General features: G+C 22.9%; 1 protein-coding gene and 1 long non-coding RNA gene across 2 annotated transcripts in view; one reads left to right on the forward strand and one right to left on the reverse strand.

The window, feature by feature from the left end:
• Positions 1–13,003, forward strand: part of LOC122501225 — a 51,072-nt gene extending 38,069 nt beyond the window's left edge. Inside the window, exon 3 of the long non-coding RNA XR_006301552.1 lies at positions 12,896–13,003. This is a non-coding gene — a long non-coding RNA (uncharacterized LOC122501225). The remainder of the gene's footprint in view (positions 1–12,895) is intronic.
• The window catches only part of LOC122501185 (neurotrimin-like), a 156,709-nt gene that overhangs the window by 119,824 nt on the left and 11,126 nt on the right, over positions 1–25,759 (reverse strand). Inside the window, exon 2 of the mRNA XM_043610483.1 lies at positions 18,445–18,578. Within this exon, the coding sequence (XP_043466418.1) occupies positions 18,445–18,577 (133 nt within the window). The 5' untranslated portion in view covers position 18,578. The remainder of the gene's footprint in view (positions 1–18,444; positions 18,579–25,759) is intronic.

A 25,759-nucleotide genomic window follows, 5' to 3' on the forward strand; every position in this document is an offset into this window, starting at 1 on the left:
GTACTTTACAACAGTTATCGACCGTGGTTATCGATTTAGTATTTAGTTCTGAAATTTGCCGCTTGGAAGCTACACTACAGTCGACGGCCATTTTGTTTCTATTAGTCGTGACATCAGAAGTCGCAGCATTGTGTCTGCTTTTCTTTTTTTTTATTTTGAAAACGAAAAAGAAGAAAAACAAATCCTGTTGCCCTTTCTTGGATTAAAAAAGGTTAGTTTTCCGTAAGTTCTTTTTGCTTTTCTCAGATTTTAGATCTGATTACAGAAATATGCGTCGATTCATTGTTTCACATTGCATCGACAAATGCAGACAAATGTTGAAAAGTCAATTATTCTCCTAATCGTTAATGAATCTGTGATATTTTTCCGCCCACTAGAGTGAAATTTTCGGATAATTGATTCTTTTTAGATTTGTTTCTGAATTCCAATCGTTTAAGTGGTGTTTTTTCTCTGACTCCCCCCCCCCCTTCTCCTGCGTGTCTATAATATAACTAGATAAATTCCAGGTTTTTTAATTTTATTTCCTATAAGTTTATTTAATTTACATTAAACAATCGTGATAAGAATTTTGTTTCTAGTGATTTTCCAACCACATATGTTGACAGCAACAATTACCAGTGCCGTATATATAGATATTTAGCCCCTTAACATAACCACAAAATAAAAAGAGTTTTTTTATACAAATAAATAATTATTATATTACTAAAATAATATTTAATATATTATATATATTATTTAATATATATTCAATAACAATAATATTATAATAATATTTCAATTTGACAAAAGACAATAATTCTTTATTACAATGAAATTTTTTTGATAATTTTCTTTTTAATTTAATTCTATCTAATAAAATTAAAAATTCTTTAATACTTCGGTTCCATTGATTGGGAACAAAAATTTTCAACAATTATCAGTGCCGTATGTTTAGATAGGCAACCCCTGGGCATAATTTCCAAACAAAAAGTGCTTTTAATGCAAAATAATATTTTTTTTTGATACAAATAAATAAGAATAATTTTATTATTACAATAATATTTGATAAATAGTATATTTAATATATATATTTAACAATTATAGGGGAACATAGTCTAGGTCGGCCACCTTTTTGACTTTTGTTTATAACTTTTTTTTAAAAATGAATTTGGACAATTGAAGTATATGGTTGGAAAGTCCTGTTTAATAGGAACATTTTTTCTGTACAAAGTAAATTGACAGGTTTAAAAATGAAAAAGTTATAAAGATTTAAAAAAAAAAAAATTTGTAGTCCAGGTTGGCCATTACAGTCAAGGTCGGCCATGTTTAAAATTCAAAGGGCATTAATCGTTAAAAAATAAAATAACATGTTTGGAGTTACGGAAAATTGATTCTTTATTGTTTACAGTTTGTAACTTAATGAAATAACAAAATAATAACAATAAACAATATAAAAAAATAAATATAAATAAAAAAAAGTTTTGCACTAAAATATTAATAAAATTAAATAAAAATATTAATAAGATGATCAATTATATTATGAGTTATACAGAATTGCAGTTTTTGCAAATGAAGTAGCTCGTCCTCATCTTTGCGCATTTTAAACACATAGTGGCCGACCTTGACAGTAAGTAACATTACCGAATTGTTGTAACCATAAAGAAATACGTTTCGGGATTCGATTTTTTACTTTGTTTTTCTTTCAACCATGAGTCCCACAAATTTTCTGCATACTTGCCTTGACGATTCAATTTGTTTTTTATCTTTTATTAATGGTTTTTCACATTATGCACAAAACTTTTTTTGAGCTTTTTTTGTACCGACGTCACAGAAAACACAATTTTCGATTTTCCGAAAATGTAATTGAACAAAAAGTTAGGTTACACTAAGACAAGCTTCGACAAGCATGCGCGTAGGTGGCGCTAGTGAACTTGTCCAAAAAATCGCGATGGCCTACCTAGACAGTAGACCAACCTTGACTACATTCCCCTAATATATTTCTTATTATAATAATGTTATAATAATAATTTTTTTCAATAAAATTTTTTTTCTAATTTTTCAATTTTGTTTTAAATTTAATATAATTGTAATAAAATTAAATTTTATAAATAATTCGATTCTATTGAATAGGATTTAATTTTTTTAATTAATTATTATAATTATAAACTAATTAATTAGAATTTAAATTAATAATCGTAATTTCTTGTAATTTTTCGGTAATTTTATTAATAATTTATTTTTAATTTCAATTTAATTTTAATAAAATCACAAAAATTTATCAATATTATTGCATTGAATGGGAATAAAAATATTTAAACATTATCAGTGCCGTACGTTTAGATAGTCAACCCCTGGGCATAATTTCCAAATAAAAAGTGCTTTTAATGCAAAACAATATTTTTTTGATACAAATAAACAATAATAATTACAATATTAATATTTAATAATAATTTATTATTATTGTAAATATTATTATACATTTTTTTTCTAATTTTTCAAAAATTTACATTAATTTTTTTTAAATTTAATTTAATTTTGATAAAATAAATTTTGTTAACAATTTGATTCCATTTAATGGGAATAATATTTTTCATTGAAATTAATAATTATCATTTCTTATTATTTTTCGAAAATTTTATTAATAATTTAATTTTAATTTATTTTTAATAAAATTACATTTTTTAAATAATTATATTGCATTGAATGGGAATAACAATTTTCATTCAAATTAATAATTAATAATAATTATAATTAATACACTGAACAAAATTTATTTAAACAATTAATCGGTATATGCTTCCAAAAAATCGGTTATTTGAATTAAATAAAAAATTTTCAGCGTAGTAAATAATTAACAGATTCTTTTATTTTTCATACAAAATACAAATAACTATGAAAAATTTACTCTTAATTAAAGAACCAATATCTATCTCTTAATATAAATTTTCATAAATAACCAACTTTCTTACAAGTATCAAGTCCATTCAATGTGTATCTATTGTTTTCGAAACAATTATTCTCTTTATTTTCACCTTTACAAGTATATTTTGCTTTTCTATACTTTATTATAATTTTTCTTCTTCTTTTACCGTTAAACAAAAAAACAAGATGTATAATAACATTTTTGTTTGTTTTTTTTTTTTGCAAAGGGGTATTTAATTATCTTAAAACTGATAAAATGTTATTCATATCTGACGTTGAGCCTTTCACTTTAAATGGCCTCAAGCTAAAAACCGCAACTCGTCGGATTTCCTTTTGTCCTGAAAAAACGATCTGAATAGAAAATGCTGGAATGCCAGCACGAGATCAGTTGTAAAAGCTGTTTTAAGACTGAAAATTCAACGTTATTTCTCAGCCAGAATACATTTCAATTTGTATTCAAAACACTTTTACACGAAACAATCAAAACATTTTATTGTCAAAATCTTTTACAGTCAAAAGTTTAAGTTAATTATTTATTTATATGCGTTCTTTTACACACACATAGACTTTTAATTTGTTTTTTATTTCTTAACTTTTTATTATTTTTCATTAAGTTGAAATATTTTTATTTTTTCACTACAATTAGTGCCTGTTCTTATTTATTTTTCTTACTTTTTCTTACTTTTTTACTTCTTTTTTATCATTTTTTGTTTACTATTTTTCTTATTATTTTTACTATTTTTTTATTATATTTCTTTCTTTTAATTACATACGTAAAAACATAAACAATTAAAATATTGATTTTTAATTGCCAATATTTGAAATTTAAATGACCAAACGTAACGTCATTGGATTATATTCTAAATGAGCTAAAATAATAAACATCCGGCGTAATAATCTTTCAAATTTTGAAATATTGATTTAATAATAAATTAATATATTAATTTATTATAATTATTAATAGTTAGTAAATAATAATTATAAAATAAAGTAATAACGAGTAAAAAAATAATTATCAATTAGTAAATAATAAGTAAATAAATATTATAATTACAAAGTAATAAAATTATTAATAAATAACACAAATAATAATTAATTATTTACTTCAAACTTATTCAAGTTTATAAAATAAAAGAATAAAGAAAAATATTTCTTATCATTTTTTGCAAAGGAAATTTAATTAATGATGATTTAAAATTAAAAAATTCAATTTCTATAAATTTTGTAAGAACAGCGATACATATAAATTTAGAATGTTAGTAACACACGGAAGTGTGTAAATTATTTAAATTCAATTGAATTCGATATTCAATTAATATTTAAAGTTGCTGTTTTATTTCATTCAAACATCTTTCCATTCAGATGGTGAATAATCAATTGTTTATCTAAGTAGAATGAAAATTGTTCAATTATTAATTAAGTTTATTTTAAATTATCAATTATATAATTATTATTTATTTAATTATTTGATTCTGATTTAAAAAAAAATTACTTTAAAAATTATTAGCTTCATTGAAAAAGTTTTTCAAAGCTCATATCGAAAATTGAGAACAAAACAATTTTAAATGAAGATGAACTGAGACAAATGAGCCTTCAATAGTTTGAAAAGAATTGGATAAGATTCATGCTAAAACTTTTGAAGCAAGGTCTTAAATAACACGATCCAAAAAGGGCTTTAATCTACTTTTAAATCAAACATTCTATAAAACTTGAGATAAATTTGCATAAGATCCTCTTTAGAAACTTTCAAATATCTTTCACTTCGATGTTATCTGACAAATAACTTTTTTATTATATTGTAAGAAACCCTCTACATTCCTCAAAAATTTTTCAAATTAAAAAGCGTTATGTTTCTTTTTGAATTCTCGTACACAACTTTTTTAATTTAATTAGCTTTATTGATTGTTTATTCAAAATTAATACTTTAATTTGTTTAATTTTTTTTTTTAATACACAATTATATAATTTAATTATTGTTTTTGTGATGTCTATTACATTTTATTTAATATTTAATATGAATTATTTAATTAATAATTTGTATTGTTATTAACTTTTCTAACTATATATAAATTATTAATTATGAATTATTAATTATAAATTATTAATTATGTATTATTAATTATATATTATTAATTATGTAATTATCAATTATATATTATTAATTATGTAATTATCAATATATTAATATATTAGTAATTAATTAACATTAATTTGTAATATTTTTGATTTATTACTACTGTTTTGTAATTATTTTTTTTTTTAATTAATGATTGATGTAGAGTTTTTATTGCTTAAAATAATTTTTATCCAATTTTGAAAGATTTGTAATTACATTATTTTCATGAAACAAACTATTTAGAGGGACGTATTGGAAAAAAATTAGATACTCGAAAATAATAGAGACTGGAATTTTCAACGTCGCGTCGTCTCGAATGTTAGGAATTTGAATTACATTCTTTATCTTCTCATCGAAAGGAATTTTTGCATTCTGATAATTTTGTTTTTACCTTAAGCTTATACACAGTACTTAAGGTCATGTTATTCAGTGGTCACGTGCTCCATATACTTTACTATGGGAACACGTGACCACTGAATAACATGACCTTAATGAAAAAATTTCTCCTCCCGAAAGGAAGAGTGATTAATTTCTTCTTATGGAAATTTTTTTAATGAATTGAACTTTTTTATTAAAAACAAATATTCGAACTGAAGATGTAAAATTAAAATTAATAAGAGAATGAAAAAAAATAAAAAAGAATAAAGAACAGGATTGCCATATGTCAGGGTATTCAGATAAAAGTCAGGGAAAGTAAAATTGTTCAGGGCAATCAGGGAAAAGTTAGAGAATTTAATTAAAAGTATTGGAAAAATTGAATTTTTAGAATTCACAGAAAATTTTGAATTAGATTTTTTAATAATTTAAAAATTCAAATTCTTTTGAAATTAGTTATATTTTTTCATATATATTTAATTAATTATTAAAAATAAAAATAATGGATTTATAGAAGAATTTTAGTTAAAAATCCAAAAAAAAAGTGAATTGCTATTTTAATAAAATTTTCCAAAATAATTCAATTTATTTAACAAAAATTTTAATAAAATTCTTCTCAAAAACATTTAATTATTTTCATAAATAATAAAAATTTCACAGAAATTCAATTATTTACAAATTTTTTATAAATTTCTTCACAATAATTGAATTATTTTTATAAATAATAAAATTTTTTACAGGCATTTAAGTCTTTTTAGGAATTCAATTATTTTCATAAATAATAAAGCTGCAGAATTTCAATTATTTTTAATACAACTTTAATCAAATTCCTCGAAAAATGTAATTTTTTAAAAATTTTTATTAAAATTCTTCCCAAAAATTCAATTATTTTCAGGAATTTCAATAAAACTCATTTCAAAATTCAATTATTTTCATAAATAATAATATTCATATCATAAGAATTTAATTATTTTTAAAAGTAATAAAATTCATAACAGAATTTCAATTTTCAAAAATTTTTCTTAATTTAATCATTTTCAATATCTACTATTTTAATAAACCTAATCTAAAAGATTTTAATTATTTAGAAAAAATATTGGTAAAATTCTGCATAAACATTCAATTATTTTCTAAAATAATAAAAATTTTTCACAGAAATTCAATTATTTAAAATAGAATATTTTCATAAATTTCTTCAAAAAATATCAATTGTTTAAAAATTTTTATAAAACTTTTTGCAATAATTCAATTATTTTCATAAATATGAAAATTCTTTTCAAGAGTTTAATTATTTTCATAAATAATAAAATTATTCTTAGGAATTAAATTATTTTCATAAATAATTAAACTCATCGCAGAATTTCAATTATTTTCACTATGATTTTATTTAAATTTCCTAAAAGAATTCAATTATTCTTAAAAATTCTATTAAAAATTATAACTCTTCAAAAGAATTCTATTATTTAAAAATTTGTTGATAAAATTCTTTATCGGAATTTAATTTTGAGAAACATTTAATTATTCAATAAATTATTTATTTTTGTATTTACATAATTGAATTCTTGCAAAATTTTCTAATAAAAATTGATTTAAAAATTAATTTCTATTAAAATTGTAGATAATAATTTAATATTAAAAGCAATATAGCGTGAATTTTTAGAAATGATTGAATTTTGAAAAGGTTTCAAATTAAAATCTTTGAAAATATAAATTTTTCATACTTTTATTTTTTTTAGAATAGATCTTTTTTAAAATAATTAAAATTTTTTATTTTCTAATATATTTAATTGAAGAATTTGTGAATAATCAAAATTTCGTAAAATTGAATTGTAAACTTAATCGGTTTTGAAAATTCTCAATGAAGAACTTTTTCAAAAATTATTAAAAATAATTGATTTAAAGAAGAATTTTAGTTAAAAATTCTAGAAAATAATAATTAAATTGAAATGATGAAAATACTTTTTAAGAAATTACAGTAACAATATTTTTATAATTGATAATGATTTTTTCACTCGGTCATCTTTGAATTATTATAAAACATGAAGAAATCGATAACTTCGTGTCGAAGATTCTGAGTGATCGATATTTTTAAATTGTATGACATTATTTTTATAATTTATTGAATTTCAAAAGGTTTGAATTTTTAATTTTTGAAAATCTTAATTACTATGGAAAAATAATAATGACTAAAATATTAAATATTTATTTAAAACTGAAGTTATTGATGATTTCGAATAATTTTTGCAATTGAAGAAATTTGTAAACAAATGTAATAGAACATTTTTTTGAGTATCTAATTATTTTTAAAGTACATAAATCGGAATATTAAGGTCACGGAAAAAAGTTATAATTTTGTCTGGAAATCGGGAAAAAGTCAGGGAAAAACAAAATTAAATTTTTTTGTCAACCTTGAAGAAAAAAGAATAATAAGTAAAATTATAAAATAACTACAAATATATAAAAAGAAAAATAGTTTTTATTTAATTTTTCATTAATTGCAATGTAATTGCAAGTGTAATGAATAATTGTATTTGCGATTTAAAATGATGTTCCTTCATATGTAGAAATTTAGTTTGGTAGGTGTATATGAATTAAATTTTGATGTTTTATTATCTCGGTCAAGGTTGAAATGGGTGATAAACGATAACATTTCGTAAAGGGATTACAGATGACCGCGAATATTAACCTTTCTCGTGTATATATTTTACGGTCCGTTTCACAATTGGTATAATTTTCATTTGGAGTTTGCGGAACCAGTAATAATTCGACGAGGGTTAATAGTCACGGATTGAAAGCGAGAAACCACCTTTTGCGCATGATGACGACGACGATGGGGATGAGGATGAGGAGGAAAAGCGATATAGAAGGAAGAAATAAGGGAGGAGAGAATATTATAATAATGCATGAACAGAATCGCGCGCGCAAGACTTTTAGACTTGTAAGAGGTTTGCTTGTAGAAAAGCAAAGTGGTAAACTTGTAAGTGGTAAAATAAAGTTGGTCCTCGTGGCCGTGACAGTTTAATTAATATCTTTCATCTTCAAAGGAGAAAAAGTTGGTAAAGTCCCAGGCAAACCACTTCAACTTCTGGGTCGCCGCGACTCTGACTCCTTCACTTTTCTTTCGCCTTCGAAATATATACGTGTATATGCGCCCACTTGTTCGTTTTTTTCTTCACTAAATGTTTAATGACTCGCTAGACGTTATACAATTTTTCCTTCAACTTACACCTTCAATTATAAACAGCAAAAAAAAGAAACAAAACTTTGTGTACCTTCTTGTCCCTCAAGCGTTTCTTGTCATTACTTCTTTTTTTGGAGTATCCTTTTTTATCGCATTTCACTTCATTTGGTGTGAAATTGTTCCTTTTCTTCTTCTTCTTCTTCTTTTTATTCTTCCTTAATAACCTCCGGAGAAATTGTTTCTAGTTTGGAGATAATTTCGAAACAAAAACAATAATTGTTTTTAGAATTGTCGAAATTTACGGTTATTTGGATTTTAGCTAAACTAGCGCATCTGGTGGCTGGGTTTGAACTAACAAGCGCGAAATGTCTGTTGCTTTTTGTGTAGTTTATAGTTCTTGCTTTATTTCGAATTATCTTTATTGGTAACTATTTCAAAATTTTTTTCATTCCATAGACAATTTACGAAAATTCTTGTATTTAGTGCCAATTAAAAATCTTAAATATTTAAAATTCTTTCGAATTTTTTTAATATTAAAAACTTTGAAATAGACCTGAATTTAAAGAATTTTTTTTTTATTTTCGCCAATAATTGAATTTTGGACATATTTGAATTGAATTTTTTAAATAAATAAATTCTCAAAAAACAATTTTGAATGTACGAAAAATAATTAATTTTAAGAAGAAACTTAGTTAAACATATTCTAGAGAAGATTGTATTTTTGAAAAGTTCAATTTATAAATTTTTAAAAATATATGAATTTTTAGAAGCTTTATAAAATAAAAGTTTTAAAAATTAAAAGTGCTGTGAAAAAATAAAAAATGTCTGTTTAAATAATTAATTACAACAATATTTAAAATGAGTAATTTTAAATCTTTTCAAATAAAACGATTAATGTCAAAAAATTTAATTGTTAATCTTTAAAAATTCAGTTACTTTTTAGATGCAATTTGTGGATCTTTCCAAAAATTTTTTTGGAATGAATTGGAAAACTTATTTTCCAATTTTAATATGATTTTAAGAAATTTGAATTATTCAGTATAAAATTCAGAGAAATGAAATTCCTTTTTTTAAAAAAAAAAAGTGCCCTTTTTATATAAAAATTGTCCTTTATATTTCATAAAAAAGATATTTGCAGGGAAATATGTCTCAAGACCATTTTCTTTTTTCATGGAAAAATATTTTACATTTTCTATATTAAATATAAACCGTTTTTTCGTATTACACCTTTTCGGAAAGAAGCCCTTTTGTTTTTAAAAAAGTGTCTTTTTTATATGAAAAATTGTTCTTTATATTTCATAAGAGAGACACTTCCAGGGAAATAAGTCTCAAGAACATTTTCTATTTTCAAGGAAAAAATATTTTAAATTCCCTACATTAAATATAAACCGAATTTTAATTGTTCTCAAATTTTTTTAATGTAATATATTCAAAAATTAAATTATCTTCGAGAAGATTTTGATTAATTTTTTTCAAAAGAATTTAAAGTTTAAAGTTTTTAAATTTTCAAAATTAATTTGAAAATTTAAATTTATTAATTAATTTAATTAAATTTTTAATAATTTTAATAATAAAATTATTGAAAACTTGAAATGTAATTTTAGTTTCAAAGGATTTTATTGGAAAATTAAAGAAATTAGATTAAAGAATTTTAATTTAATTTTTTTAAGATAATAATTGAATACTTGTGTACATACAAGTTATTAGGCAAATTTTGAAAAAAAATTCATAAATTTTTATTGAAAAGACGAATTTTGTTAGATAATTTTATTAAAGTTTTTGAAACAAATTGAAATTTTAAAGATTTAACAAAATTTTACTTTGAAAGAGAAAATAAATAAAAATTCAGTAAATTTTATGAACAGCCACAAATTGTATATAAAAATAATTGTATTTTGAAGGAGTTACAATTAATATTTTGACATTATTTATATTTCAAAAGATTTAAAATTAATAAAAATTCAATAGTTTCGAAGAATTTTATACTTGAAAAAATTTGAAATTAAATTTTTGGAAATAAGTTAATTCTCATCGTTAGTAATTTATAGATGATCCTAAAGTTTTGAACGTTCAAATGAACGAAATTTATTTATTTTTTCTTCAAATTCAATTTTTATTACAATATTTTTGTGTCACTATCAAAAAAATTAATTTTTAAAGTTTTTAAATGTAGAATTTGTGTTTTAAATTTTTATTCAAATCAGTAATTTATGAAAATATTTTTAATACAAAATATTTCGTTCATCTGAACTTGTGGATCATATTTATAGACAAATTTCCGCAAACACTTTAAATTTCGTAGTTCCATTGACAGGAGTTTGTTATTTAGAATAATTTTGTATAATTTTGTAAAATTGTTTTTAAATAATCGAGTTTTTGTTTTTGTAAGTTTTTTAAACTAATTGAGTTTTATGAAAATAAGTTATAATCGGACTTCAGAGAAGAATTCAAAATTCTGTTTCGAAATTAGGGAAAAATAAGAATGAAATTTTCCAGCAACGTAACTGAATTTGAAGAGTGAAGTAAATTAAATAATTAAACATTAATAAAGTAAATTTTTTATAGCAAATGCGTAAAAGATTATATGATTGGAATTAAATTATATGAAATGCATGAATAAAATAATAAAATGCATGAATAAAACAATAAATTGTATAAATGAAATAGTAAATTGCATAAATCAAAATGCAATAAATATTTTTTTAAAGTAACTAATTTAAAGTATATTAACAAATTCTGCACTAAAATTTACAAATTTTTTTATGTGGTTTCATTCTCTGCTCGCCAGTTACTTCCTAGTGGAATTTATTTGCCTTCGAATTTATTTAGCGAGAGTTGAACGAAGATAATTAATTTTGAAAATTCTCTTTCAGTTATTACATTAAGTTTTGTGAAGTAGATGAATTTCTGTGGTTCTATAAGAAAAGGTGCAGGAAGCGCGCTCGCGCACTTATATATATATAATGTATTATAGGTATCCAAAGTGAAAAATAAACTTTTCTTTTGCCCTTATGATTCTTGGATCGGTTTCCATTCCGTTCTTTAATTCTTAGGGTTTAGAAAATTTAAGGTGAATTCTCTTGAGAGGTTGAAAACATACTTTACTCCCAAGTTTTTCTGGATATCGAGGAGTTTGAAAGTTGGATGATAGAGTGGCATAACTAGATTTTACTTCTAGAAGAGTCTTTCTAGAAAAATTTTCTTTTAACTTCAACACTTTCAGACTTCAACTCTTAACTTTGAAAACTTAAGCTATTTCATTTTGAGCGAAAACATATCTTTTAATCTGTTTTAACACTCCCCGAAAAAGATGAAAAAAAAGAAGAAAAAAATGAAAACCATTTTTGCATAGAGAGAAAAAAACTTTTTCATACTCAGACGTAGTTAAATTTCTGTCATTTTTTTCTTTATGTCATTTTCATTTTTTTTTTTGAGAAACGTATTTCTTGAAGTAGAAATTTCTTTTTGAAAATGACTTTTCTTTTTGAAGAGAAGAATTATGCACAGCAAGCAGCTTTTTTCTATATGAGAAAATTTTTATTATTCAAGAGGAATTAATCTTTTTTCGTTTCTTTTTTTTATATTCTTGAAAATGAATTATTATGTATAATTAAAGTGAGAAAAAAAATTGAGATTAATATGGTAATGAAATTTAAAATATTTTTCAATCCACACTCTACTGTTGGGAATTACAATACACTGGTATGACAATAAAGAAAACGGAAATGCTTTGCGTCAAATAAAAAGTTTATAGAGCTAAAACTTATAAATCTTGAGCGCTAAATTAAGTATAAATGTCGGATTTACGCACAGAGTTTTACGATCTTTAATAAAACCATACATTTAAAAAATAAATATATATCTTTGCGCCTATAATTCTCGTCATATTTTTCGAAATAAAAATGATGACAAAATAAAGTTTAATTTTTTTAAATTTATCTCAGCTTATACTAAAAAAATATATATATATATATATAGTATCTTTCACGCATTATAATTTCTTAGGCGGGAAAGTTTTATAGAATTTTACGAGAATTATTCTATAGAATAATTTTAGAAAAATTTTCATTATAATCAACATTGTGTAGAATTTTACTAGAATAATTTTGTAAAATTTTTATACAAGAATTCTATTCAATATTTTGTCGATAAAGAGAGTTTCATTCCGCTTGTGAGAGAACTTTTATACATTAACTTTTATACATTAATAATAATTACTTAATATTTTTTGTAAAAAATAATTGTAAAAATTTTAAATTTTAAGTTTTTTCAGAATAGCGATTGCAAATAATTACAAAATGTCTTTTCTTTTTTTTTTACAGATAACAAGTGATTCGGGAGTGAGTGTTCAGGGTTGCCACAGGTCAGGAAATTTAAATAAAAGTACTGAAAAAATATAAAATTTTTAGAATTTTTAACAAAATTCTGGATTTTGGTATCCAGAAACATTTGAAAATATTAAAAAGGTTTAATTATTTAAATTTAATTTAACGAATAATTTTACATAGAAATTCTTAAAATAGTTGAATTTTAGAACATTTGCCTTTACAATTTTTATAAATAATTGAATTTCATAATGGTTACAAATTAAAATTTTCGAAAATTTTAATTTTAATTCATTTTCATTAAATTATTTAACAACTAATTTTATTTAAAGATTACAAAAAAAGTGGACTTTTAAAAGAGTTGCCTTTATAATTTTTATAAACAATTGAATTTCAAAAGGTTTCAAATTAAAGTTTTAGGAAATTATAATTTTAATTAATTTTCATTGAATTATTTAACGATTAATTTTACTTAATGATTCCAAAAATAGTTGAATTTTAAGAGATTTTCCTTTACAATTTTTATAAATAATTGAATTGCCACTCCATTGTTTACCAATAATTGAATTTCAAATTGAAATTTTAGAAAATTTGAATTTTATTTGATTTTCATTTAATTATTTAATGATAAAAATTTTAAAAATTGTTCAATATTAAGAGAATTGCCACTCTATTTTTTACCAATAATTGAATTTCAAAAAGTTTCAAATTAAAATTTTAGAAAATTTTTTCTTTTAATTAATTTTTAATAAATTATTTAACGATTAATTTTTACTTAAAAAGATTACAAAAAATAATGGAATTTTAAATGAGTTGTGTTTACAATTTTTATAAATAATTCAATTTCAAAAGGTTTCAAATTGAAATTATAGAAAATTTGATTTTGTAATTAATTTTCATTTAATTATAAATTAAAAATTTAATATTTTAAAAATAAAATTTAATCATAAATGAAGAAATTTGTTTTTGAAAAATTTGTATATTAAAATTTTTTTTTGAGATTAGTTGAATTTCCAAATATACATTTAACTGGAAAATTTTCTCAAGTTTTGAACGTTCAAATGAAGAAAAATGTTCTTTTATTAAAAATATTTTCATAAATTTCTGATTGCAATAAAAATTAATAACCTAAATTTAAATTTAACTTTAAATTTTACATTTAAAAACTTTATAAATAATTTTTTAATATAGACGTAAAATTATTTGAATAAAAATTTAATTTGAAGAAGAAATAATAAATTTCATTCATTCAAACGTCCAGTAACTTTAAGATCATAAAATATACGAATAATCAAAATTTCGCAAAATTCAATTTTAAACAAGTGGATTTCAGAATTATTTAAAAACTTTCTTTTTTTCTTTAAATAATTCAATTCTCAAGAACCTTATTAAAAAAAATTATTATATTTAGAGAAAAATTTTAGTTGGAAATTTTGAAAAATAATCGAATTGAAATGTGCAATAGTTTTGAAAAAGTTAAAGTAGCAATTTTGGTAAATTTTTGTTTCTTATTGAATTTTAAATGGTTTGAAATTTGAAATTTTTGAAAATCTTAATTTCTATGGAAAAATAATTAATAATCAGTAAATGTTTATTTATGAAAGAAGTTAAATGATGTTTTCGAATAATTTTTCAATTATGGATGTTCATGAAGAAATGTATTAGAAACACTTTTTTGTCTATCTAATTATGTTTAGAGTGCATGTTTAGAGTTTAGAATTAGAATTTAGAATATTTAGAATTATTTCAAGTCTGTAGAGAAAAAGGTAAAATTCTGTCTGAAAATCAGCAAAGAGCAAAATTTTTGTGGCAACCCTAGTGTTTTTTTGTGCTGTGCCCTAAAGATGGAAATACTCTTCTACAATTCCGGACCGAGGTTGACTTCTGTAAGTTTACTATATTTTTTAAGTAGAATTTAATTATGGTTAAATTTTGCCGACGCAAAGGTGAGAGAAATCTTTATAAGTATTTTTTAAAAGAATTTTTATTTAATAGACAAATTTAACTACAAAGTTAATTAAAAATAAAAAATTAAAAAAAATTAAAAAAAAATTAAAAAAAATTTTTTTTTTTATTTAAAAATTTAAAAATTAAATATACATTAAATTGCAAACTTAATACAATGTTATTAAGATAAAATTTAATTACATAAAAGCATTTTCATAAGTAAATTTTCAAAATTTTTATACTTTTGAATTTTTTATAAAAGTTTTATAGGGTAAGTGCGTCAATTGCTGCGGGTGCTTCAGTTTCTGCGGCATTTTAATAATTTAAGTGAATACATTTGTTCAGGGCACAAATAATTTTGAAATTTTTTTTAAAAATTACTTAACGATGTAAGTTTTAAAATAGATATAGGAAGTATATACCAAAACTTAATATTTATGTATTTTATTTTAATTAAAAGTTGACGTGTTCAAGGTTTTATTTATTTTCATTGCTAACTTTGCTGGCGGTGCAAAAATACCTACATAAAAAAGGCTTTATTATTGTTTTTAGACTTAAAGTGGTTATTATTATGATGATTTTAGATAAAGAAAACCTTGTTTTAAAAGAAAAATTAAACTTTACTTTATTTTTGTCTGTTATTATATTTTATTTTTAAGAGTAGTAATTAACACAGAATTTGGGCTTGATTTAATTTCTGCGCCCTCAGAAAATCAACTAAGACTGGTTACAATAGACTATCTATTTTGAAAAAGAGCAAGAAAAAATTATGAAAATGAAAGAAAAAATGAAGATTATGGAGGAAAAACTAAAGAAAATTTAATAAATACATAAATTAATTAAGGAAGAATTCTGTTATTAAGTTTTAACTAAATGTTTCAAAAATGTGATAATTCAGAAATTATTTGTTACTTTTGTTAATATATGATATATATTTATTTTTAATAAATTTATATTCTATTCAATTAAACATTGATTAAAATCATTGTCCCATTTTGATTTCATAGTAAACACGAAATTATGCGCAGAAACTGACCCACAGGAATTGAATTCGCGCAGCAACTGATGCGCAGCAACTGACTCAAACGCGCAGAATTAAACGCATTGAATATTATTTTTAATTCATTAAATTTATTAAAATAAATTATATTTTAGAGATGTTATTTATTGTAAACATATCTTAATAACACAAACTACAAATTTAATAAGACATAAGTTCAATTTGATCAATATAAAAATTATATTTTATAGTTAAAAGACGTCTTGACCAAAATACCGCAGGAATTAGTACACTTACCCTACTTTCTATAAAATTTTATAGAATTTTATAAAATACTTTTATAAAATTAAATTTTCCCCTCTGCTATTAATTTTACTCGATACAAGTGAATATCCATTTCCTATTGATCAATCGGTTTTAGACTGAAGATCAAAATAATTTTGAAGCAATAATACGGACTCTTATGCTCTCCCCTTTTTAATATCTTTCCACGGTAATTGTTTTTCAGTCCCTCAATATATTTAACCCGTGTGGAAAAATATTGTGGCAGTCTAGAGTCCAATGATTTCCCGATTAGCAATCATCAAGTCCGTCTAATTCTAGACGGTCCATCAAGTCCCGAATCAGTGACTTAAAAAAGGGCTTATTAGAAAAAATCTAAGTCAAATATGTCCGCCTAGTACGGTGTTATAAAGACCGTCTAGATTTGGTCTAGGATTTTATATGCGCATGCGTCGATGTATGCCCAGCTGTTAAGTAACATGGCGCCTAATGGCGTCGCGTCGTTTGGCGTCGTTAGATCAGTCAGCGAATGGTGCATTTTCTTTGTGAATTTTAGTATTCGTTGTGGTTTCTGTTTTATGTGAATAATAATGTGCTATGTTGTTGCTGTTTTCTGTATAATTTAATTTTAAATGTGCACTGAAAAAATAGATTTTGATGTGTTTCTATGTGTTTTGACTATTCGGCTGAAGCTAGCAGTCGTACTCAGCATCAATGTTTAGGCGTCATCTAAAAATATGCCTCTCCTTCAAATTTAGAAATACTTAATGATTTAAAAAACCATCGAATATTGTTATTTGAGAATAAATTGTACACTAAATAGCAAATTTAGTAAGTTTTTATTTATTAATTTCATTAATTAGTGGTTGACGCCTAAAGATTGGTGCTGAGTACGACTGCTAGTTTCATCCGGCTGTTTTGATTTGCAGTAAATTTTATTTTACAAAAAGACTACTATATCTCCAATGCCAAAGATTGGGAGGGACACAAAGCCTTTCGCTTAAAGAAAGTTGAAGTGAAAAATACAGAAAATTAAAATATTTTTTTATACTTTTTATGTAAAAAAAAGTCATCAAAATTATTTCAAATATAATTAAGTTTTATCATTCTAAGAATAGTTGTCATAACATATAATGAGAAATTTTTAATAGACGTAGATTAGAATTTACTAGCACTGCTGATCAGACCAGAAACGCTGGTCTATTCTAGACGATAGCGTGGAAGTTTCGTTTCAATTCTGAACAGCCGCTCGACAAGACCGTCTGCCCTGGGTCTAGAAAGACGTTAGACAGTCTATTAAGCGCTTGGTCAGCGCCCTAAAATTTTTCCACACGGGAATATTTGAATTTGTATCATTTTTTCTCATATGACCCAGAATTTTATCTATTTTATTTATGTCATATATTTTTTATTTTAAAAGGAAACAAATTCAAATAAAAATGTTATTGACAAAAAAATTAAGAATCCAAATAATTAATGCTTCTATAAATTTTCGGATTTTTTTTTTTTGCTACTCCATCGTAATATTTAATATTTGTTTATTGGACTCTTTTTTATATTTAGGTAAATAAATAATATTAAGGCCTTGAATTTGGCCGCGTAAGGTTTTTTTCATCGAAAAATTCATTTTTCAAAACTTTAGAGAAATAATAATTAATATTATTTTAATTAATTATTTGGATTTTTAATTTAATTTTAATTTCGTATTGACTTCGAAACGTAGGATAATTTTTTATATTAAAAACCACTTGTCCGAATGCATTCGTTTGTTTTATTACCTACTATTCTAATTTTAATTTCAATTTAATTCAAGTTTTAATTTCAATTTAATTCGAATTATAATTTCAATTAAATTCACATTTTTTTTTAATTTAATACGGATTGAAATGAAATGAAAACCGAAAATGGAAATGACCAAAATAAAAATGAAGTAGGACAGAAAAAATTATTTCCACGTTACAAAATTTCCAAAAAAAGTGTAATAATAAAATGAAAAAAAGTAATGTCTATGCGAGTATGGAAGCGCTTTGAACCATTTCTTTCTTTCTTTTTTTTTTTTTTCATATAAATTCGGGCGGGAAAATTTTATGCGATAAATCTATGGTCTATCGCATTCGTACACGTGCGGTAACACCCTGAAACTTATCGATGCATAAGCTTAAATATTGGGAGAGATGGAATATAGTAAATGGTAAAAAAAAATAAATAAATGGAAATTCAACACACACATATATAGTATATAATATATATATATAACGAGAAAATGTGAATAGGGTTTTTTTTCAACTTAAAAAAAAGTGAATAAAAAATTGCTCACTATTGTCGGACGTTGGAAAATTCGTTGCTAAGGAGAAATCGTGTCGCGTGATCTGGTTTGCACTGACAACGCCGTCGATGTCGATGTAACTTTCGAGAAGTACGTAGCACAATATCAGCCATGCCACCCTCATCCTGCAAATAATTACATACGTTAAATTACCTCTATTATTCGTTTAATTAGGGAATATTTTAACGTAAACATATTTTTAAGGTAGAATTTAGAAATGTATAATATTAAAGAGAAATCAATGTTTCTGTTTAATAGTATTTTTTTATTTGTTTTTTTTACACACGGATTTTGCATATACAAAACACTATTTTTCTTACGGAACTAATTAATTATTAATTTATTGCTTAATTTTCATTTAATTCTCCTAATTTGAATTTGAATATGTTTTGTAATAAAAGTTGAGTGAAATTGTTTAGAAACTGTTGCCAGAAAGTAATTTTTCTTCACTAGTTTTCTATATTTCAATTGATACAATTTTTATAATTTAATAAGTCATTTTTATATTAATTTGAATTAGGTTGTGTTCTTATTTATTTTTGATAATTCGCATTCGTACTAATTTTTTTATTCGTATTAAATTGTAGTATTCATACTTATTATAAATTAATTAATTATTATAATTAATTTTAATTAAATTATTTAACGACTAATTTTATTTAAAGATTACAAAAATAGTGGACTTTTAAAAGAGTTGCCTTTATAATTTTTTTAAACAATTGAATTTCAAAAGGTTTCAAATTGAAATTTTAGAAAATTTGAATTTGAATTGATTTTCTTTAAATTATTTAACAATAAAGATTCCGAAAATACTTGAATTTTAAGAGAGTTTGCCATTACAATTTTTATCAATAATTGAATTTCCAAAGATTTCAAATTGAAATTTTAGAAAATGTTTTGAGTTTTAATTAATTTTCAATAAGTTATTTAACGATTAATTTTACTTAAAAAGATTACAAAAAAATAATAGAATTTTATAATAATGAGTTAAATAATGAGTTGTGTTTACAATTTTTGTAAATAATTGAATTTCAAAAGGTTTCAAATTGAAATTATAGAAAATTTGATTTGTAATTAATTTTCATTTAATTATAAATTAAGAATTTTATATTTTTAAAATAAAATTTAATCATAAATAAAGAATTTAGTTTTTGAAAAATTTGTATTGTGATGTTTTGTGAACAGGTTTAAAGAGTATTTTTCACTCTTCGAAATAATTGAACTCTTTGATAATTATTCAACTATTTGCAATAATATATATTTGAGTCGTTTAGTATAAATTACAGAAATGCGTCTAACTTTCTTTGCCGTCGTACAAACACTGATTCGCTTCCCGTGTAGAAATTTCCCCATTTGTCCCTATCTCTAGTAGGGACCTCGCTAGATTCTGACTAGAATCTCTAGTCTAGAAAAACTAGTCGGGCTTCAATCAAATTCTAGTTAGATAATTCAGACTGGAAAAAACTCACTAGGACCTTATCGATTTCAAACTAGACAAACTAGTGTACAAGTATGACATACATAAATTATCTTTCTATAGATATAAATAATTCAGATTAATAGATAGAAAAACTTACTAGCATTATTTATTAAAAAATTTTGCATATTATTTAATTATTTAATTTTTTAACATTTTTTAAACAAAATTTTAAATATTGTAGAATATTTTTACAAAAAATTCCAATAAAGCAATTTTATTAAATAAAAATCTTTTATTTAATATGTAAATTAAAAGAATAAAACATAAATAAATATTAATTATGTGGGTATAACTAATTTTTATTACCTAAATATTGTAATATTATTCGTAAAAATAATTTTTTTTTAAAAAGATATGTATGTGCAATTATACTTTAAAATGTTTTTCACAATTAATGCAAGTATTTAATAATAATTAAAAAGATGCTATAATATTATAATTACAATAATAAATTGAATAATATAATTATAATAATTATAGTAAATATAAAAAGCACTGCAATTAGTAATGTTTAATTTTTCAATAATGTCATAATTAATTATTATTAACTATCATGAGGAATGCAGAGTTAAATAAGAGTGATGAATAATAACTCCCTAAAATTCAAAATATTATGAATTAATTATATCTATAACGTTATTGAAAAATTAAACATAACTAATTTATTACATTACTTTTTATATTTTTATATTTACTATAATTGTTTTAATAAATAATAATAATAATAAATAATATAATAATAAATAATATATTACAATATTTATTTATGGTTTATTCTTTTTTAATTTACTTAATAAATAAAAGATTTTGTTTAAATAATTAAAAAATTAAGTAATCAAATAATATGCAAACTTTTTTAATAAATAATGCTTGTAAGAATCATCTAACTAGAATTAGATTGGAACCCGACTAGTTTTTCTCGACTAGAGATTCTAGTCAGAATCTAGCGAGAGCCCTACTAGAGATAGGGACAAATGGCGGAATTTCCAAACGGGATGTACTTTAAGCGGAAGTCCATCCAACCTATCATGGCCGAGAGGTATGTGTATCCGTCTGGTGTCCCCAAGGTCCAAGGTTCGAACCCTCATAGGCACGAGATTTTTCGTGTGCAACAATCATTAATAATGTTAATATGAATGGAGAATTCAATTATAAATAAGTTAAGTTGAAAAATAATAATTTTTAAAACCGGTAGAAGTGAACTAGAACTTCTAGTCGGGGCCCTATCAACTAGAGCGTGACAAAATCGACTAGAACCCCACCAGTTTCTCTAGTTGGAGCCCTTTTTCAAATGGGGTAAACTGGTGAGGTCCCCACTAGAACCCGACCACCATTTCTACACGGGTTATGAGCAGTTTGCGCGGGTCCTACAATTTTTCCTTAAATTGGTGGGGAAATTCCCCTGTGTCCCTTTTCTACTCTAATCGACTATAGTCGTCAAAATATAAATATGAGGAATCGCGTATTCAAAATATATTGAAAATGATTATGACATTAGCGAGACTCGACATGTATATTAGAATTTTTTTGAGAGTAGTTACATTTTCGAACATATATTTAATTGGGGGTCGTCCATATACCACGTGGACACTTTTTAGACACTTTTTGACCCCCCCTCCCCCCCTCGTGGACAATCGTGGATTTTTGACGAACCCCTCCCTCCCCCCCTGATTGTCCACGTGGACAATCGGGTTTTTTATTTTAAAATAGTGAAAAATAAAAAGATATTTAATAAGAAATACAATTAAAAAATTCTTTAATTTTTTTTATAACAAACTTCTTTAAAATTCAATAAAGATTAAATTATCTTAAAATATTATTAAATAGGTAAATACCATTTTTAGTATTATAGAGAGGACTTTGGCAGCAATATATCTTCAATTATTATATTAGTAGAAATACTTAATCTCTTCTGTAACAAATCTAAAAATTTTCTAAAATCCAATAGCTTTGAGCCTTATAACACATAAACAATAATAGAAATTCTTTTTTTTAGAATTAGTAAGAGTTTGTAGAGGTTGCTTTGTATTCCTAATTGTCAAATTTGCATATATTCATATTTGTGCATTTACGATAATGATTTTGTAATATAAATTAAAAAAGAATTTGGCGTTTTTTTGACAGTTAAATAAATTTCGGATTACAAATATTGTCTGATCACAATCTAATAATAATCTAATAATAAAGTTGAATATAAAGAAAAAAAAGATATAAAATTAAACTTTTGTGTCCACGTGGACATTTGTATTGACCCCCCCCCCCTCCCCCCTCGTGGAAAATCGTGGATTTTTGGCGAACCCCCCCTCCCCCCTAAACTGTCCACGTGGTATATGGACGACCCCTTGGAAAATTCCACAAGTTTTGAATGTTCAAATTAATTAGTCGTTTTCGTATTAATTTGAATTAGGTTGTGTTCTTATTTATTTTTGATAATTTGAATTCGTATTAATTTTTTTATTCGTATTAAATTGTAGTTATTTATCTGCGTATTAATTTTTAAAAATTCGTAAAAGTATTATTTTTATTAATTCATATTCGTATTTATTTGTATTAATTCGTATTCCTATTTATTTGTATTAATTCGTATTTGTATTTATTTTTATCAATTCGTATTCGTCATAGTTTCTAGAAATTCGGTTTCTTAGTAATTTGTATTAAATCGAATTCGTATTAATTTTTATTATAAGCACTTGTCGTAATTAATATTTGTATTAGTTGTTAGAAATTCGGATAAATTTTTAGCAATTAGTTTCGTCTTTCGTATTAATTAATTTAGATTAATTTTTGTATTAATATTAATTAATTTCCTATTCGCATTGATTTTAGTATTTCTTAATGGAATTAATTTTTTTTTAAATTTCTATTCGTAAAATTTTCTTGTAATTCGTGTTAGTATTCGTTTAATTTTTATTAATTCCTATTAGTATTAATTTCAATTGGCATTAAATCGTACGAATTTGTACTCTTATTAATTTTTAAAAATTCATATTCGTATTCTTATAATTTTTATCAATTTTTATGCTTTTGAATTTGCAGTAATATCGTATTCGTATATTAATTTGCATTATTATTAATTTGCATTCGTATCTAATTGACACTAATTCGTATTCTTGAAATTATAATTAAAGAAGAGTGGGAATATTTGGTCGACTATACAATTAATCTTATTGTAAAACAATGCTAAAATATGCTACTCGTTGAAAAGTATCCAGGTATATACTTGTGCATTAATACATTCCTTAATTGGGTTAATTTAGAATAAATAGAGAATTCGTATATATACATACTATACACATTGTACATGATATATAACGTAAAATACTAAATTCGCGCGAGTTTACTTAATGAGCTCATTAAATGTAACACATAATTTATTGGAATAATTTCATAGAATTATTAGTTTTGATTATTATCAATATAATGCTTTTTGTTTAAATGGTACTTTCAATAATTCGCTATTAATAATTTATATTAAAAAGATTTCAGGACATTTTGTATTGATTTATTTAAAATAGCGGCTGTTTTCATTAGAAATTCATTAAACAAGTATTCCCCATTAATTATACTCATACATAAGCATATATATATATGCTCTTCTTTATTTAAATATCTCATTTTCCAATTTTGTCAGCCTCTGTTTCTCTCTCTCTCTCTCTCTCTCTCTCTCTCTCTCTCTCTCTAAAAAAACGAAAAGAATGAATTCAAATTTAAAATATGCACAAACTGTTATTTGTTGGAATTTAAATCTCGATCTCGTGTGTTTATAATTAAAAATTTAGTGTAGAAACTTAATAAATAATTTCGATTTTAAAATTGTAGATTAAAAGTGACAATTATTATTTTTCTTTACGTTAGAAATGTTTTCATAAAACTATGGAGATTTACTTAAGCGTGTTTAGTTAAATGTATAAAGTCTATTTTTTTTTTGTTCTATTCGAACTAAAAATGGTTGAAATTTTTTGTTGTTAACCAATTTTGTTTTCTCTATCCATTCGGGACGAGAATCGTTTAAATATTTTAGATATGTTACCTGATATTCACGCTCAAAGTAAACGAAGTAAACTTTTGACATTAAAACGAGAAAAAGTTTGTTTCCTTCCGATATTTCTTGGTTCAAGTTTCGGGCTTTATACTTCGTTTCAACATTGCGATATCGAATTTAAAAAGTTCAAAATTAAAAAAGATTTCAGTTATATATTTACTGTTATGTTAATGCCAAATTCCATACACATGGAACTTTGTTGTGCTGCTGTAAACATTTGAGGAAAGTCATTTTTCCGAGCAAATAATGGAGTTTTTCTTTTATAAAAAAAAATTTATTTGTTTTAAGATCTAATGTTAAAATAAATAATATAATGATAAATAAGTTAATAATAATAATAACAATAATAGCAATAATATTATTTATATTTACATTTATTTTATTTATACATTTATTATTTATATTTACATTTATACAGTTTTTCAATAATTTTTATCAAATATCATCGGTACTTTCAAATATTAGGTACGTAAGCTATCAATATTTTTTTTTAATATTCTTTTTTGTTTCACTATTCACAATATGTAAAATGAGTCCAATTTACCAAGAAATGATAGTTTGTTGTCTTTTTAATGCAAGAAATGCAATACATTAAAAATAATCTTTATTTCTTTCAATATTTTTGTATAGATATATATTAGCGAATTCGTTCAAAACGTAAAGCATTATTGTACACAGGAAATCTGTAATTCGATAATATTTCGTGACATTATTACTTTCATGATAATAGAGATCGATAATTGTAATAAACGTATTTTTTATGCATTATATCGAAAGTAAATATTTAAATTTTAAACTGATGAAAAAACAGTTTTTAATCATTTAATTTTTTAATTTATAAAATTCAAAATATAGTTTTGTGAAAAATTAAAGAAAAATATTTTATTTTCGCTTCCTGCAAATTTTGAATGATTCAATTATACAAAGTTTGAAACTATGCTAATAAATAGAAATAGAAAAATAAATGATTAATAGTAATAATTGTAATAATAGTAACGAAAGTAATAGTAATAATTGTAACACTAGTGAAAATAGTAATAGTAATAATAGTAATAGTAATAAATAGGTAAATAAATAAATAAAGAAGAATATGAAGTGTTGCCTGTGAACATTTTTTTTAAATATTAGATTACAGGAAATTTTTTGTTAAATTTATTAATATTGCTCTTTGTCAGTATAAAGAAATAAAAATGTTTTATTTTCTTTTTTTCAAACTGGATTTTAGAGGCAATTTTTAATTTTTAATTTTTTTAAAAATTATTTATACAATGTTATACAATCAATAGTAATTTCCTTATATTAAATATTATATATAGATATAAAACTAAAATATATCGATCGTTTGTCTTTTTATGAATAAAAGTTTATGGTTTACTTTTCTACTATTTTACTTTTAATATTGGAAACATCTGTATCATTAAAATATTATGTTTCTCATGTTAAAGTGTCGTTCTTAACGAGATTTTTAATGACAATTCATATCTTTTCTTTATTGCCATAATGAATTTTACTTCTTCTATATATGCATCTAAAAAAATGGTGCACTTTTATGCCATGGAAAAAGAATATGTTAATCTTTCCTTAAAAATACAATTTTCCAAAAATAATTAATCTCTTTTTGAAATTATTCATTCGTTTAAATATACATTCAACAGAACTCGGTTTATTCCTCTTTCGAAAAAACTTTATTTTTATTAGAATTAATTTTTTCAAGAAAAAAGGACAAATGAATTCGATGGATAAATTTTTTTAATTAAAAGCAAAGTGAATTGAAATATATTTAA

The sequence above is a fragment of the Leptopilina heterotoma genome, unplaced genomic scaffold (genome assembly GCF_015476425.1).
Source record: "Leptopilina heterotoma isolate Lh14 unplaced genomic scaffold, ASM1547642v1 Lhet_103, whole genome shotgun sequence".
Classification (NCBI taxonomy): domain Eukaryota; kingdom Metazoa; phylum Arthropoda; class Insecta; order Hymenoptera; family Figitidae; genus Leptopilina; species Leptopilina heterotoma.